This window comes from Rhinopithecus bieti, unplaced genomic scaffold, assembly GCF_001698545.2.
Source record: "Rhinopithecus bieti isolate Rb0 unplaced genomic scaffold, ASM169854v2 scaffold_43749, whole genome shotgun sequence".
In the NCBI taxonomy this organism is placed as follows: Eukaryota; Metazoa; Chordata; class Mammalia; order Primates; family Cercopithecidae; genus Rhinopithecus; species Rhinopithecus bieti.
The window spans coordinates 2,058,293-2,072,205 of NW_016818380.1; the positions used below are offsets into that span (position 1 = coordinate 2,058,293).

At 41.4% G+C, this 13,913-nt stretch overlaps 2 protein-coding genes across 3 annotated transcripts in view; one reads left to right on the plus strand and one right to left on the minus strand.

Annotated features, from left to right (window-relative positions):
• The window catches only part of MAP3K20 (mitogen-activated protein kinase kinase kinase 20), a 193,374-nt gene extending 190,946 nt beyond the window's left edge, over positions 1 to 2,428 (minus strand). Inside the window, exon 1 of one of the 2 annotated variants that reach the window (XM_017856968.1) lies at positions 1,378 to 2,428. The gene's annotated coding sequence lies outside the window, so the exon portion shown is untranslated. The remainder of the gene's footprint in view (positions 1 to 1,377) is intronic. The other variant, XM_017856971.1, reaches the window with a different exon arrangement.
• LOC108518523 (translation initiation factor IF-2-like) overlaps positions 110 to 13,913 on the plus strand; it is a 17,751-nt gene continuing 3,947 nt past the window's right edge. The window contains exons 1-4 of the mRNA XM_017856955.1: positions 110 to 198; positions 466 to 552; positions 771 to 1,732; positions 12,758 to 12,780. Coding sequence (XP_017712444.1) covers positions 839 to 1,732; positions 12,758 to 12,780 — 917 coding nt within the window. The 5' untranslated portion in view covers positions 110 to 198; positions 466 to 552; positions 771 to 838. The remainder of the gene's footprint in view (positions 199 to 465; positions 553 to 770; positions 1,733 to 12,757; positions 12,781 to 13,913) is intronic.

Sequence of the window (13,913 nt, forward strand, 5' to 3'; positions counted from 1 at the left end):
TTTTTGATAATTGAAAACAAGTGAAATTTCACTGTGGAGATAGGCCTACTACAAGGAGGACATTAACTAGCCTTGAATCACTTGTTTATTTTTGTCTTTAAACGTGTTTGGAGGTTTGGATCCACTAAATCCTAGCTGTTAATTTCAAGGAAGGTCAGGGAAACAAGAAATCTCTCCTAAAACAGCTTTGGGGTTAAAGTAGGTACCGTTTTCAACAATCTTAATTCAAATATCCTCAAATTCACTCTGTAAGACGATTCTCACACACCATTATTAATGAGAGCTGCTTACTGTACTATACTTGGAATGGGCCCCTAAATTGTGTTGCTTTCATTATTACAGAAACTAACAAAAATAGTAATTAAGTTCCCCATAAACAGTGCTTATGCGCGATCTCAAAGCGCATCAGAAACATAACATTTTCGGCTATCTAACAGAGATAACCTTTTAAAAATTTTTTTTTAGGCAATCGGATGTCATCTAGCCAGTCCTGAAATAAAGTTTTCTGAAAGCTGTCAGGGGCAAGCGAGGCCAGGCGAGGCGGCGGCCTGGGTAAGTACTTCTGGGCCTGGTGCAGGTCTGGGAGCCCACAAAAAGACGGCTGCCTGAGGGTCGCCAAAGGGGACAACCCGGGCTCCGGTGGGAGGAAACGGGGAAGCCCGAGAGGGCGGGCGCTCCACGCTGCCCAAGCCCGGGGAAGGAAGGGCGGGGAGCGGCGGCTCTGGGTGGCTCTGGATACATTTACGCATGTTTGTAAAACTAATCTTTAGTGTTCATTGTTCCTGCTGGTTATTCGCATGGCCTAATTACGTGAGGAAAACAGAATGAAAGAAAATGGATGGGAAGCAACACCGCTAGCCGCCAAGTTCTTAGAAAAGCAGAAGTTCGTCGTCCCTCCTCGCACGCACAGCGAGTGCTGGGAAGTGGCCTGCATCCTGCCCTGATTTGGGGGCCTCGCAGTTCACCTCCCGACAGTGCCCCAACCACCCGCTGCTTGGCAGGCTCTGCTGCTTGCAGAGCCCCTGCCCGTGCCGCACGCCCAGGGCCGTGGAATCCCGAGCCGCTCCGGCCTGCGCCCAGCGCCTCCAGGCACCAACTTCTCCGTGGGACCGGCCCGAACTCTCCCGAACCGCACTTGGCGGCGCCGCGGCCGAAGTCCAGCAAGGACTCCTCCGGCGCGGCAAATACTCGCTCCGACCGAAGCCACCGCCGCGCGGGTCCTGGGTCGGGGAGGGGAACCCCGAGTAGCCTCCAGAGGCCGCCTGGACTCCCGGGCCCCGGCGGAGCCTCGGCCCCGAGACGCGGGGACGACTCGCGAGCGCGGCGGGCCTCGCCCCCTCCCTCCCCGCCCTCCGCGGGCTCCAGCCTGGATCCTACCTGGCTCCCAGGCCGGGTGCGAGCAGCAGCCGGGGGCGCGGAGGCCCCGCGCGCGACGAGGGCGGCGGGGGTTGGGACGACAGCGGCCCGCGCGGCTCCCACGCTTCCGCCGGAGTCAGGAGTTGAACATTCCGCCTCTCTGCGCGGCGCCAATGAGGAAGACAGTCACGGCAACAGCACCACCTATCTCCCGGCGCGGAACGGCCGGGCCGCCCTCCCCTCACACGCGCGGGCAAGCGGGGCGTGGGGAAGGCGCTTGGGCCTCCCTGGCCTGCGCCCGGGGGGCACCATCCGCCCCGCGCCCCGGCACCCGCCGAAGCCCCCAGACACACCTGCCCTGCTGTCGGGGAGAGCTGTGGGGTGTTCCCCTGGCCACCATATTTTTGACGAGTTAACACCACCTGCTACTCCTTCAACTCAGTCTTCAACAAACAGGCGCGGGGGACGCAAAGAAATAGAGGCTGTTTTGTGCCCTGCAAGAGTTAATTCTCTAGTTGGGAAAGGGACAAACGTAGAGATTTCTGGGAACACAGGTCTGAAGTCTGCCTCCCTAGAAAGATCATAGGTACCTCTGGAATTTTGAGGAGGGGCCGTGGTCCGCTGCTCTACTTGAGCAGAATTCAGATGAGGAACCAGAGTCCATTACAGGCCTAAGCCAAAGGTAGAGGTGGGCGTTGGGAAGAAAAGAAATTTCTGATTGGGGAGGATGGTTTTGTGAAGGAAAAGTGCGAGAAGGTGGCAAGGGCATGGGCAACATTATCCAGGAGTTTGAATTTGAATTTTATTATCCATGGACACCGGGGAGCAGTGAAAAATTAGAATCAGAGGGGTGAAATGGTGTTTGTGTTTTTGTTTAAACTGTAATTTTGAGAGAGTAGTCCACAGTAGTTGTAGATTGGGTTGCTAGGATGGGACCAGGATGAGTGGTAGATATTGTCACCACCTGGTTGTGGGATCATGAGGACCAGAGTTAGGGTGTAGGAAATGGAATTAAAAAAAAGAAATGGGCTGGGTGTGGTGCCTGTAATCCCAGCACTTTGGGAGATCAAGCTGAGAGGATTACTTGAGACCTGGCTGGATAACATAGTGAGACCTCATCTCTAAAAAAATCAAAAACTTAGCCCGGTGTGGTGGCACGCATCTATAGTCCCAGCTACTCGGAAGGCTGAGGTGGGAGGATCGCTTGAGCTGGGGAAGTCGAGTCTGAAGTGAAACACAATCGCATCACTGCACTCCAGCCTGGATGAGAGTGAGACTCTGTCCTTAAAAAAAAAAAAAGAAGAAGAAGAAGAAAAAGAAGAAGAAATGGAATTGAGAGAAATATTAAATATTTCAGCAAGAGGGCACAGAAATTGGTAACCCACAAGATTTAGAAGAGAAGAAGCAAGATTTAGAAGAGAAGAAGAGGAGAGATGATGCCAAGATTTCAGACCTGGATGACTGGAAGAATGATGGTGTCACTGACAGAAATAGGAATACGTGAAAGGGAAGCTGGCTTCATGTTGAGTTTGAGGTCATAGAAGTAAAAACAGGTAGAGATGCAGCAACTGAAATATGAAACTGAAATTCAGAAAAGAGGTCAAGAGTGAAATAGAAAATTTGTAAGTCATTCAATAGGTTAAAGATATGAAAGTGGAGGGAAGGGTGAATGGAGGTTAAAAAACAATTTATTAGTCTGATATTCAAATTAATTTGCCCTTTGATAAGGACTGGAGATTTTAGCATTAATAAATTGTATTTTGGTAACTGAGAAATTAGAATTGATGAAAATTGCCATGCTAAAAAAATTTGTAATGCAAGTCTAATAAAATAATTCAAATAATTCCATCCTATCCATTCAAGGAAAAGCTAAGGCTCTTTAGCATAGACCCCAGGCATGGGAAGACTCCAGTCATTTTACCTTACCTTCAGAAGCACTTGTTTGTGATGGAAAGGACACTAGACTGAGAGTCAGAGAACCTGACTTCTGATCTTAGAGCCACCGATTATCAGCTATAGTGCTTTGCAGGATAGGCCACAGTTTCCTCCTCTACAAAATAAGAGGGACTAATTAGAAGTTAGTTACAGGTTCCAGCTTTAAAACCATGAATGTATTGCTTTAAATTTGGAGCCCATGGCTTAAGAGCATTAATATTTTTAGCCACATCGCCCTTGCTTCCCATCCCTTTTCCTTCATTCTGTTTTCCTCACATAATTAGGCCAAGAGAATAACCAGCAGGAACAAGGAACACTAGAGATTAGTCTCAGAAGCATGCTTAAATGATAATCTAGTAGACATTTACTTGTCTTCCCAAATAGGTTGCAAGCCCTTTGAGGTCACATCTTCTATTATGTGGTATCAGCATTGTATTGTCCAGAGCTGAAATAAATATGTAATGATTGCATGATAAACTGATTGCCCCAAGTTTGGTTTTTCTTTTGTCAAGCTGCCTATTTCCTATTGATTATACTGATCTTTTAGGGCCCCAGACCTCATAAATATAGTCTAGTATGTGTTCTCAACACTGACTGCTTTTTTGAATTTGCAAATCTTTTTTGAATTGGTTAATGCTTACCAGGCAGAGTTGAGGTTTACCTGTGTGAAAAGCAATCATAAAAAAGATCTAGTCAAACCTCTCTTATCAAACCTGTCTATTCATTTACTTCAAATGTTTCCACACTAAAAATAGATGTACTCTTAGCAGTGGGGTGGCTTGGAAGTCCTTAGCACCCTCTTATATCCAAGAACATTCTCCAAAAGAAACATGCAATCTAAGTTGAAAAATACAAATAGAGCTTAAGGAAAAACTTTCCTACCCCCCTATTCAATGTGACTGTTTCCTCTAAGCCCCTCTTCCAATAGATATTCTGAAACTGCCACCAGCTATCAGTGGATGAGAAAAGTGCAGACACAAATTCTATGAATGGCAGAAGGAATGGCAACTAAATGGAAGAAAGCAGTCTTTATCCTCCGCTCCTCTTATAGTGGTAAGAGATATGGTGCAAGCTGGCACCCAGGGGCATTTTCTCTAGCTGTCTTAGTTCTCCATCTTAAATTGTTCATAGTCTATGCCCAGATCACAGCTAAGAATTACCCAACTTTTATGCAAAGACCAAGACTTTACCTCCTGTACAACTCTAAATCCCTGGGAAATAAGGTGTGTAATCAAACATCCTGTAAGTCATTTAACCATTACCTTAAAATTATAAATGAAGCCTAGATCATTGTTTGAGTTTAGTTTTTACATCTAACTTGAGGATCAAAGAGATTTACAAGAATATTCAGGATATCGAGTTTATTTAGGCACCCTGGGACATGAAAGGAGCTGTGTGGCAAGAAGACATATTGAAGACTTTTACAAAATGTATTCAACAAGCATTTACTGACTGCCAGGCACTGTGCTGAGCTTTATGATTATAGCAGTGAACAAGCATGGTCCCTTCTCTCACAGAGTTTTCAGAGTGCGATGGAAGAGCCAGCAAAGACACAAGCAATTACACTGTGGTATGCTCTTAAAGGGGCAAAGATTGAGGCTTTCAGCAGGGTACCTAGCATAGTTTTGAGAGGTCAATGAAGGCTTCCAAGTCAAAGAAGCTCAAAGTTGATACAAGAAGAAATGATGAGGATTTGCTGGACAAAAAGGAGGAAAAGATATTCCAGGCAAAGGGAATAAGTGCAATGGCCTGAAAGCATTATCAAGTTCAAAGAATAAGTTCTTTATGTATCTGAATAAAGACATCACCAGCAGGGAGTAATAGCCCGCAGTAGTAGTAGTAACAGTAATAGCAGAAGCAATGATAATAACAGATGGTTAATATTTACTGAATAGTCATACGCCATGCACTGAATTAAGAGTTTTACACAGACTCTCCCCATTTAGTCTTCACAATAACCCTAGCAGGTAGTTTAAGTCATCATTCCGTGCTATGGAGCCAGAAAAAGTCTTGGAAAGGTTGGGCAACTTGCCTTCCCTCAGGGAGCAAAAGGTGGACTTTAGGCTTGTTTTTTCAGATCAAGCAGTTCTCAAACTTTTTGGTCTCAGGACTCCATTACACCCTAAAAAAGTCACTGAGGATACCAAATAGCTTTTAAGTGAGTCATATCTAGCAATATTTATTCTATTAGAAATTAAAGCTGGGCACGGTGGCTCACGGTTGTAATCCCAGCACTAGGGAGGCTGAGGCAGGTGGGTCACAAGGTCAGGAGTTCGAGACCAGCCTGGCCAACATGGTGAAACCCCGTCTCTACTAAAAATACAAAAATTAGCTGGGCCTGGTGGCACGCGCCTGTAATCCCAGCTACTCTGAAGTCTGAGGCAGGAGAATTGCTTGAAGTGGGACCCGGGAGGCAGAGGTTGCAGTGAGCCGAGATGGCGCCACTGCACTCCAGCCTGTCTACAGAGCGAGACTCCGTCTCAAAAAAAGAAAAGTTAAAAATAATTGACTTAAAAATAATAAGCCAATAAGCCTACCTATGTTAACATAAATAACATTTTAGTGACAAATGACCATTGCCCCAAATTTTAAAAAACTAAAAGAATACCATTGTTTTACATTTTTGCAAATCTCTTTAATGTTTGGCTTAGTAGACAACAGTTGGATTCCCATATCTGCTTCTGAATTTATTCCAATATCATACTACGTGTATCCTCTGGGAAATTCCACTGTATACTCATGAGAGAGTGTCAATATTTTTATCAAGAGTTCTGACCTCGCAAATCCCCCAAAGGGTCCCCAGGCTGCGTTTTGAGAACTGTTATTTTAGAGTCTGAAGGGAGTTGGTTGCCTTGTTCTCTGCTTCAAGATGCAGCATAAGAGGGCAGCTGCATCAAGCAGGGAAGAGAGCACTTTGCTAAATGTTAGAAAATCTGGGATGTGGTGCCAGCCCAGTCCTTAAACGACTGTCCCTTCCTTAGGAACATACTGCCTGAGAGTCATGTGGGATAATAAAGTCCTACATATCTGAGTCTTGAGTCCTAGTTACTGCTCACTCTTTACTCTTGTTTGCCATGCTACTTTTCTTTAAAATACTAGATCTAAACTTTGACTGAATCATAACTTGAGTTTGTCACATCCATTCAGCATTGAGCCTTGCTTTCTTTTCTTTTTTTTTTTTTTTTTTGAGACTGAGTCGCCCAGGCTGAAGTTCTGTGGCATGATCTTGGCTCACTGCAACCTCTGCCTCCCATGTTCAAGTGATTATCCTGCCTCGGCCTCCTGAGTAGTTGGGATTACAGGTGTATGCCACCATGCTGGGCTAATTTTTGTATTTTTAGTAGATACAGGGCTTCACCATGTTGGTCAGTCTGGTCTCAAACTCCTGACCTCGTGATCTGCCTGCCTCGGCCTCCTAAAGTGCTGGGATTACAGGCGCGCACCACCACGCCTGGCTGAGCCTTGCTGTTCTTTCTACTCAACCTTAACTCTACTTTATTGCAAGAAATTCATATACCTCTTCCCAAAGACATAACAACTGATATAATTTTCTGGCAGAATCCTGGAGTTATTTATTATTAAGTGGTATTGTTAAGTGAAGGGCTGGTAATGACTTTGGATATGAACACTGGGATTCACTGAATCCCAGCATGGGTTCACTGAAATCAAGATGTTTCTAGTTTTTGCTACTGGTGTCACAGGAGGTCAGTGTGGATCTGATTTCAGTGAAACATTTGACAGTGTTTCTCAGGATGGCTGTAGAAATCAGAGGGAAATTTTAACTGATGACAACACAATACAGTGAATTTCTATTAGATTGAAAACTGAGCCACAAATGCTGATGAGTGGATCAGTGCCCTGGTGGAGAAGGGTTTAAATGGTACGTTACTGGGCTCTCTTCTTTATCCTGCCCTGTTGAACATTTCAACAACTTGGATGAAGACCTAGGAAGCATGCATATCTAATTAGGGACTAGCATGAATTTAGAAGGAATAGCTAATAAATTAGGTAGAAGAATCCTATCAAAACTAAAAAACTTTTGCTTACAACCTTTATTGATGCCTTACTGCCTAATATGTCAGTCCAAGCTCTTTAGGGTGCATTCAAAATCCTCCATTATCTAACCCAAAGTTATAACCCCAAATCCTCCTTTTTCTAACCCAAACATTATCTCACGTCATCACAGGCCTCATGACAAATAGAATCATTCATTTTCCAATTTCCATGCTTTCCTTTTAATTACTTTCTTCTAGCACCCCTGCTGTCTTCAAGGCCCAGCTAAAATGCTCCCTTTCTCAAAAGCCTTTTCCGATCCTCTGTTAAGAAGTAATCTTGGGGCCGGGCGCGGTGGCTCAAGCCTGTAATCCAGCACTTTGGACCGCCGAGAACAACGAGACGCGGGATCACGAGGTCAGGAGATCGACACCATCCTGGCTAACATGGTGAACCCATTGTCTCTACTAAAAATACAAAAAACTAGCCGGGCGAGTGGCGGGCACCTGTAGTCAGCTACTCGGTGAGGTGAGGCAGGAGAATGGCCGTGAATCGGGATGGCGGAGCTGCAGTGATGCTGAGATCCGGCACTGCACTCCAGCCCTGGTGGCAGAGCGAAACTCCGTCTCAAAAAAAAAAAAAAAAAAAAAAAAAAAGAAGTAATCTTGGGAGGCCAAGGCAGGAGGAGCACTTGAGCTCAGAAGCCTGGGCAGCATACTGAGACCTCGCCTCCACAAAATATTTAAAAATTAGCCAGGCATGGTGGCATGTACCTGTAGTACCAACTACTTGGGTGGCTGAGGTGGGAGAATCGCTGGAACCCAGGTGGTTGAGTCTACAATGAGCCATGATCAAGTCACTGCACTCCCGCCTGAGTGACAAAGCAAGACCCTGCCTCAAAAAAAGAAGGAGTAATCTTTCAGCCCTTGGAATCTTAGAATACTTTTGTTTACCTTTTGGGTTTTGCCCCATATTATGATTATTTACAAGCTGTTGTTCCCTCTCTTCATGATCTTTAAAGGGAAGATCCACCTATATTATTATATCTGTGCAAACCCACCTCAACTGACATAAACATTGCTTGCAATCACTCAGTGAATATTTATTTAATGAAGAAATGAATAAGAGAAAGTGAATTCCTAATTGAATTATGATTCAAGGAACTACATTTAACTGTTTCAGAGAGTTCATTTGCAGAGAAGTATGGAAACTAATACTACATGAACACTGATTCTGTGTTAAGCATTTTATCAGAAGTTATGCAAATAAGTTACTTATTTAATTTATTTAATCTGTAAAAGAAGAACTGAAGACTCAGAGATGCTAAGTAATTTGCTGAATATCACATAGCTAATATGTGGCAAAGTCAGAATATAGATAAGCCTTGATCTATCTGAGTCTATAGCCCATATTGTTTTTATTGTACTGTGTATCAATATACTTTTAGATGTTTTGATAAAGAAATGGGCTATAAGAAGCACCTGGTCAGTCTCTATAATTCTTTCTCAAAGGGGCAGCCATTGCTAAAATTGGAAAAAAAAGTGGCATATTTTATAATATGTACCACAAGACCTTTGCACAAATCAGAGGCAATTCCGTGTATTCCATATCTTAGTACATGCCGTCGAGTAGTGTTTTTCTGAAAGATTTTAAAGTTTTCTGTCTAATTTATTAAAACAAAATTTACTAACTAAATAACGTAGCAGCAAAGGGCTGGTACCTGTTTAGATAAGATGATACAAGAGTTTTAAGGTTTTAAAGGCATGATTTCTCACTACTTTATTGTAATTAATCGTTCAAGAATAGTCTCAGACTGCTATAAAGAATATCTTCCTATACACAAATCCTCAAACACTACAGAAGTGTTCAAGAAGGAGAATACCCAGGTGGAAAAAGTCTGTGCATGGGCCCAGCTTCAATTTTTCCGCCATTGCCCCTCCCAACATCTTCCACTACACGTTGGAACCTGCCTACATCAGTTCTCATACTCCTTGTCACACCTGATAACCAAGAATACCCTGCTTCCATCCCAAGTGCTGGGGTGGCAGCCTGTGTTCAAAAAAGCATTAGTGAAATCTAAAGAAAAGCATACATAATATAACTACATAAAAATAAAGTGTTATAAACCTAGTCAAGTTTCTGAAATTGGGGCTTCTACTTTAAAAGATCCAGTAAGCAGGGATGAACTTTCATCCCCAGGTGGCTATATCTTAGGTGAGCTGGTAAACATTACAGATACACTGTTACTTTTTTACAGTCCTCAGAGCTTCCCCTAGACATATCTTGCTGTTTTCCTGGATAAACCAAATTCTCAGACCCCAACTTCCAGACATTCTAAGAAACCCAACAGTATAACCCCATGTGTCATTCAGCTGTACCACCAATTTCTTTAATTTAGGGATGTGCAATAGAGCAGGAGAACTCTTCTATCTGTTGATTTCTGGAAAAGCAAGAATTATATTTTATAAGGTAGCTATTAGATCCATTTAACAATCACTCATAAATAATCAAGTGACATAAATGTCTTTTATATAAAATTTTCAGATATCTGTAGATTTCTCATGGTCTTTTTCATTATATACCTGATTAGATGATACTAATACATAATCATCTGTCTCCCATAGTAATCCCTTTCATATGCATTTTTAACTGATGTGCCTGATCTGTGTTTTCTTCATTTCTCTTGCTACCAAAAGTCTACAACTAAGTAACATACTTCCTCTGGACTGCCTGGAGGAAGAGTGGGAAGTAAGGGAATGACTACTACTTCCCAGGATCTGGGTTAGGACCTCCCAGTTGTGGATTTAACAACTTGTTATAATCAGAAAATCCTGGTCAAATTTCAAAGTCACTTTTCTGGCCACACTTCTTTTGTATTATTCTTTCTCATGTTGAAATTTTTCTAACTGATATTTATATAGGTTCGACCTTTCTTTTTTCTTTTCTTTTCTTTTTTGTCACTGTTGGTTCTTCCTTAACTTTTCAAGGTCCATTTGTATCAAGCCCCCATCTGCATTGTTGTTTGTCACACCTTCCGATTTAGCAGCATCTGCAAATTTCATTAACATGCTATTTACTCCTTCTTCCAGATCATTAATAAATGCTATTTCTTATGTATTAAATTTTGCGGTCGAATAGATTTAATTTGCTGTTATAATTTCAATGCATGTTTTCTAAAGACACAATGCAATTAAGAATGGCCTTAACATAGGCTTAAATCCATACCCAGTTTATGGTTATTTCACTATTATGCAATCCATTTGTGTTCTCTAATCAGCACTGTTGTGAGCTCCATTGAAGCCATAATCTATTGATTTTTTCTTCCCTCTCTTTCAATACAGTCATCATCTTGGCTTCAAATGCACAGCAATAGCAGAGTTAGAACTATTGTTGCAGTGCTGTAATCCACAGCTATATATAAAAGGAAATTAAGACTTTTTCCTCAGTGGCTATTCTTCCACTGATTTAAGAAATGCTGTATATTAAAAAATTTATTTTATAACCATAACTTTTATGCATAGTGTCAATGTTCTAAAAGAAATAGATTCTAGATCTTTTTTATAAATAAGTAAAGGTAATATATACAATTGATATAAATGTTTTATATACTTATATAAAATATATTTGATATTTTATATATTTACGTTTATAAAATAGGGATATGTGTGCATGTGTTTTATATATATATATAAAAAATTATTTTTTGAGTCAGGGACTTGCTCTGTTGCTTAGGCTGGAGTGCAGTGGCACAGGCACAAACACCACTCACTGTAGCCTTGACCTCCTGGGTTCAAGTGATTCTCCTGCTGCAGCCATCTGAATAGCTAGGACCACAGGCATGCACCACCACACCCGGCTAATTCTTAAATTATTTGTAGGGATGGGGTCTTGCCATGTTGCCCAGGCTGGTCTCGAACTCCTGGGTTCAAGCAATGTTCCTGCCTCAGCCTCCCAAAGTGATGGGATTATAAGCATGAGCCATTGCACCTGGATTGGGTCTACATATTTAAATATATCTGCTCACTGACTCCTTGAATTCTACAGACTCTAGGGTGACATTGCTTTTACAATAGAATTAGACATGTCACCTTCAAATCAGAGAATGAGGTTTCTTGAGCCTTTTTTTTTTTGCCTCCTTCCTCCTTATCAAAACTTGTGTAGTGCCAGTTTATGTTCTCAGTAGGATAGCTTTCCCACAAGCCACTTGTTGCAGTTCTTTCGTTCATGTATTACAGTTTTAAATAATTATGTGAGATTAGTCTTCAGGTTTCTATGTAATATTTCCAGGAAATATTTTCTTTTCTTTCAATCTTAGTTCCTTTTAGTCTACAGTGTTCTCTGGATATGGCCCCATGGTAATCTTTTCTTTTCCACCTTGAGAAATGAATCTAACCTCTCAAACTCAGCTTCCCCTGTTGTGAATTGTCCCTCACAGCTTTCCTATCCATCTCACAGTGTTGTTGTCAAGTTCAGATGAGGAAATTTATGTAAAAGTATTTCATAAGTTTTAAAAGCATATAAATGGCATTATTTTTGTTGAAACATAGTAAAGGCAAACATATATATTGTTTGCACTGAGAAATAAAAGCTGGATTTCCAGATGATTTTCCATGTTGAACTTTTGGTAAATGTCTCTTTTTTTTTTTGCTGTCAATGCAATTGAGTTCTGAATCAAGGAATTGAGTAACAAAATGTCTGTAGTTTAGAATGTTCCTAACTATACAGCATACAATATTACATCTAAGATTGTTAAATAATTCCACAGTAGAACTTTAAGAAAAGATGAGACATAATACAACTAAATAAAATTTGTATTCCTATGGAAAACTCTTCTTGACTTTTTGTTGTTGTTATTGTTGTTGTTTGTTTGTTTGTTTGAGACAGGGTCTGAGTCTCAGACTGCACTCATACAGGCTGGAGTGCAGTGGCACCATCTCAGCTCACTGCAACCTCGGCCTCCTGGGTTCAAGTGATTCTCATTCCTTAGCCTCTTGAGTAGCTGGGATTACAGGCACGCGTCACTACACTCGGCTAATTTTTGTATTTTTAGCAGAGACAGGGTTTTGCCACGTTGGCCACGTAGGTCTCAAACTCCTGGCCTCAAGTGATCCACCTGCCTCAGCCTTCCAAAGTGCTGGGATTACAGGCCACCGCGCCCAGTCTCTTTTCACTTTTAAAATCGTTTTGAAGTCTTAAAGAGTGGAACTTTTGTTGAAAACATTAATTGGGTTATTAGTTTAATTTTCCATCCAGGGTAATTCATCTTATGTATGTTTTGGAGGTTCCGTGAGAGTTGATTCTCGAGAAAGACACTTGACTAAAGTCTGTTCTCACTAATTCATCCTCCTGACACATAACACTCTTTTCATTACCAATCATGTTTTATGATAATTCTCCCCACTTTCAACTTTTTCTTTAGAAATGGCCTTAGTCTATGATAATGATAAAGTTGTTGCTGTTGTTATTTTCCTAGTGGAGAGAGAAAATTGAACACAGGTAGGTACATGGTAGGAAGTAGTAGGTAGATAGGTAGTATTTGGTTATGGCAGCCCAAGCTGACTAACACAGGAGTACTTTAATGGAAAGAAAGTTCTATCAGAAAGAAGTGGAGAGCAGGGCTATTTATTTATCTGTATGTTCATGTAACTGTAAACCGTTCTCACACGCACACACACACACACACACACGCATACAAGCACATTTTTGCCTCAACTATTTAAGTATTTTAATCAAAATTCTTTTTACTAGCAGATGGCAGGGAAAAAATAAAAGTGTTGAAATAACTGGATAATTGCCTAAGTTTTCACTTTGTTAATATAGAGCAAACCTTCCCACCCCACTGTGGTAAACATTTCAAAATAATTATAAGTCAGATATACAAAATTGTACTGAATCATTTCAGTTGAGTAATCAAAATTCAGCCTCACTTAGCCAGCTTCCATCTGTCTTGACAACCAGTTTATCTGGATTATTTTACCATGCAAATTAGTTACATAAACCCCTCTAAGAAGTTTCAGTGTGTCAGATCACACAGCTTAATAGGTATGAGCAACATCTCCAGTCTCTGGAGGAAGTTGTCTTAGACATATCTTTAGATGATTCAGATCCTGATGGACCTGGACACTACAAGTTTCAGGGTTGACATCTTGTTATAGAACAAAGTTCATAGGTATTCTTAAAGCCCTGGGCCCTTCAACTCCTCACTCACCTTATCTGTAAATGTGTATAAAGATGGAGACCAAATTCGAGCTGTCACCCTTCCCCAGATTCATAGACAAATCAGGGTGGACCTTGAGTAGTCTTAGTACAAGAGAACTTGATAGCTTGATGAATCCCTTGGGATAAATGCTAATTAGGACTTTGAAGTGTCTAAAACTCAAAGATTAGGACTCTGAAAATGGTGTAGCATAGGGACACCATCTTTGTTTTTTTATTTTTATGGTACTCGTTTTCTCAGACATCTCTGGTGATTGTTTGTTATTGTTTACATGTAAGAATAAAGAATTATGTTGGTTATTTTAGTTAGCTGGCATGGATTATCTCCAGTATGGCAAAGTAGATTTTTTAGCCATAGGATGCTTTCCTGAATAGGAAAACTCAATGAGAATCTTTTTTTTTTTTTTTTTTTT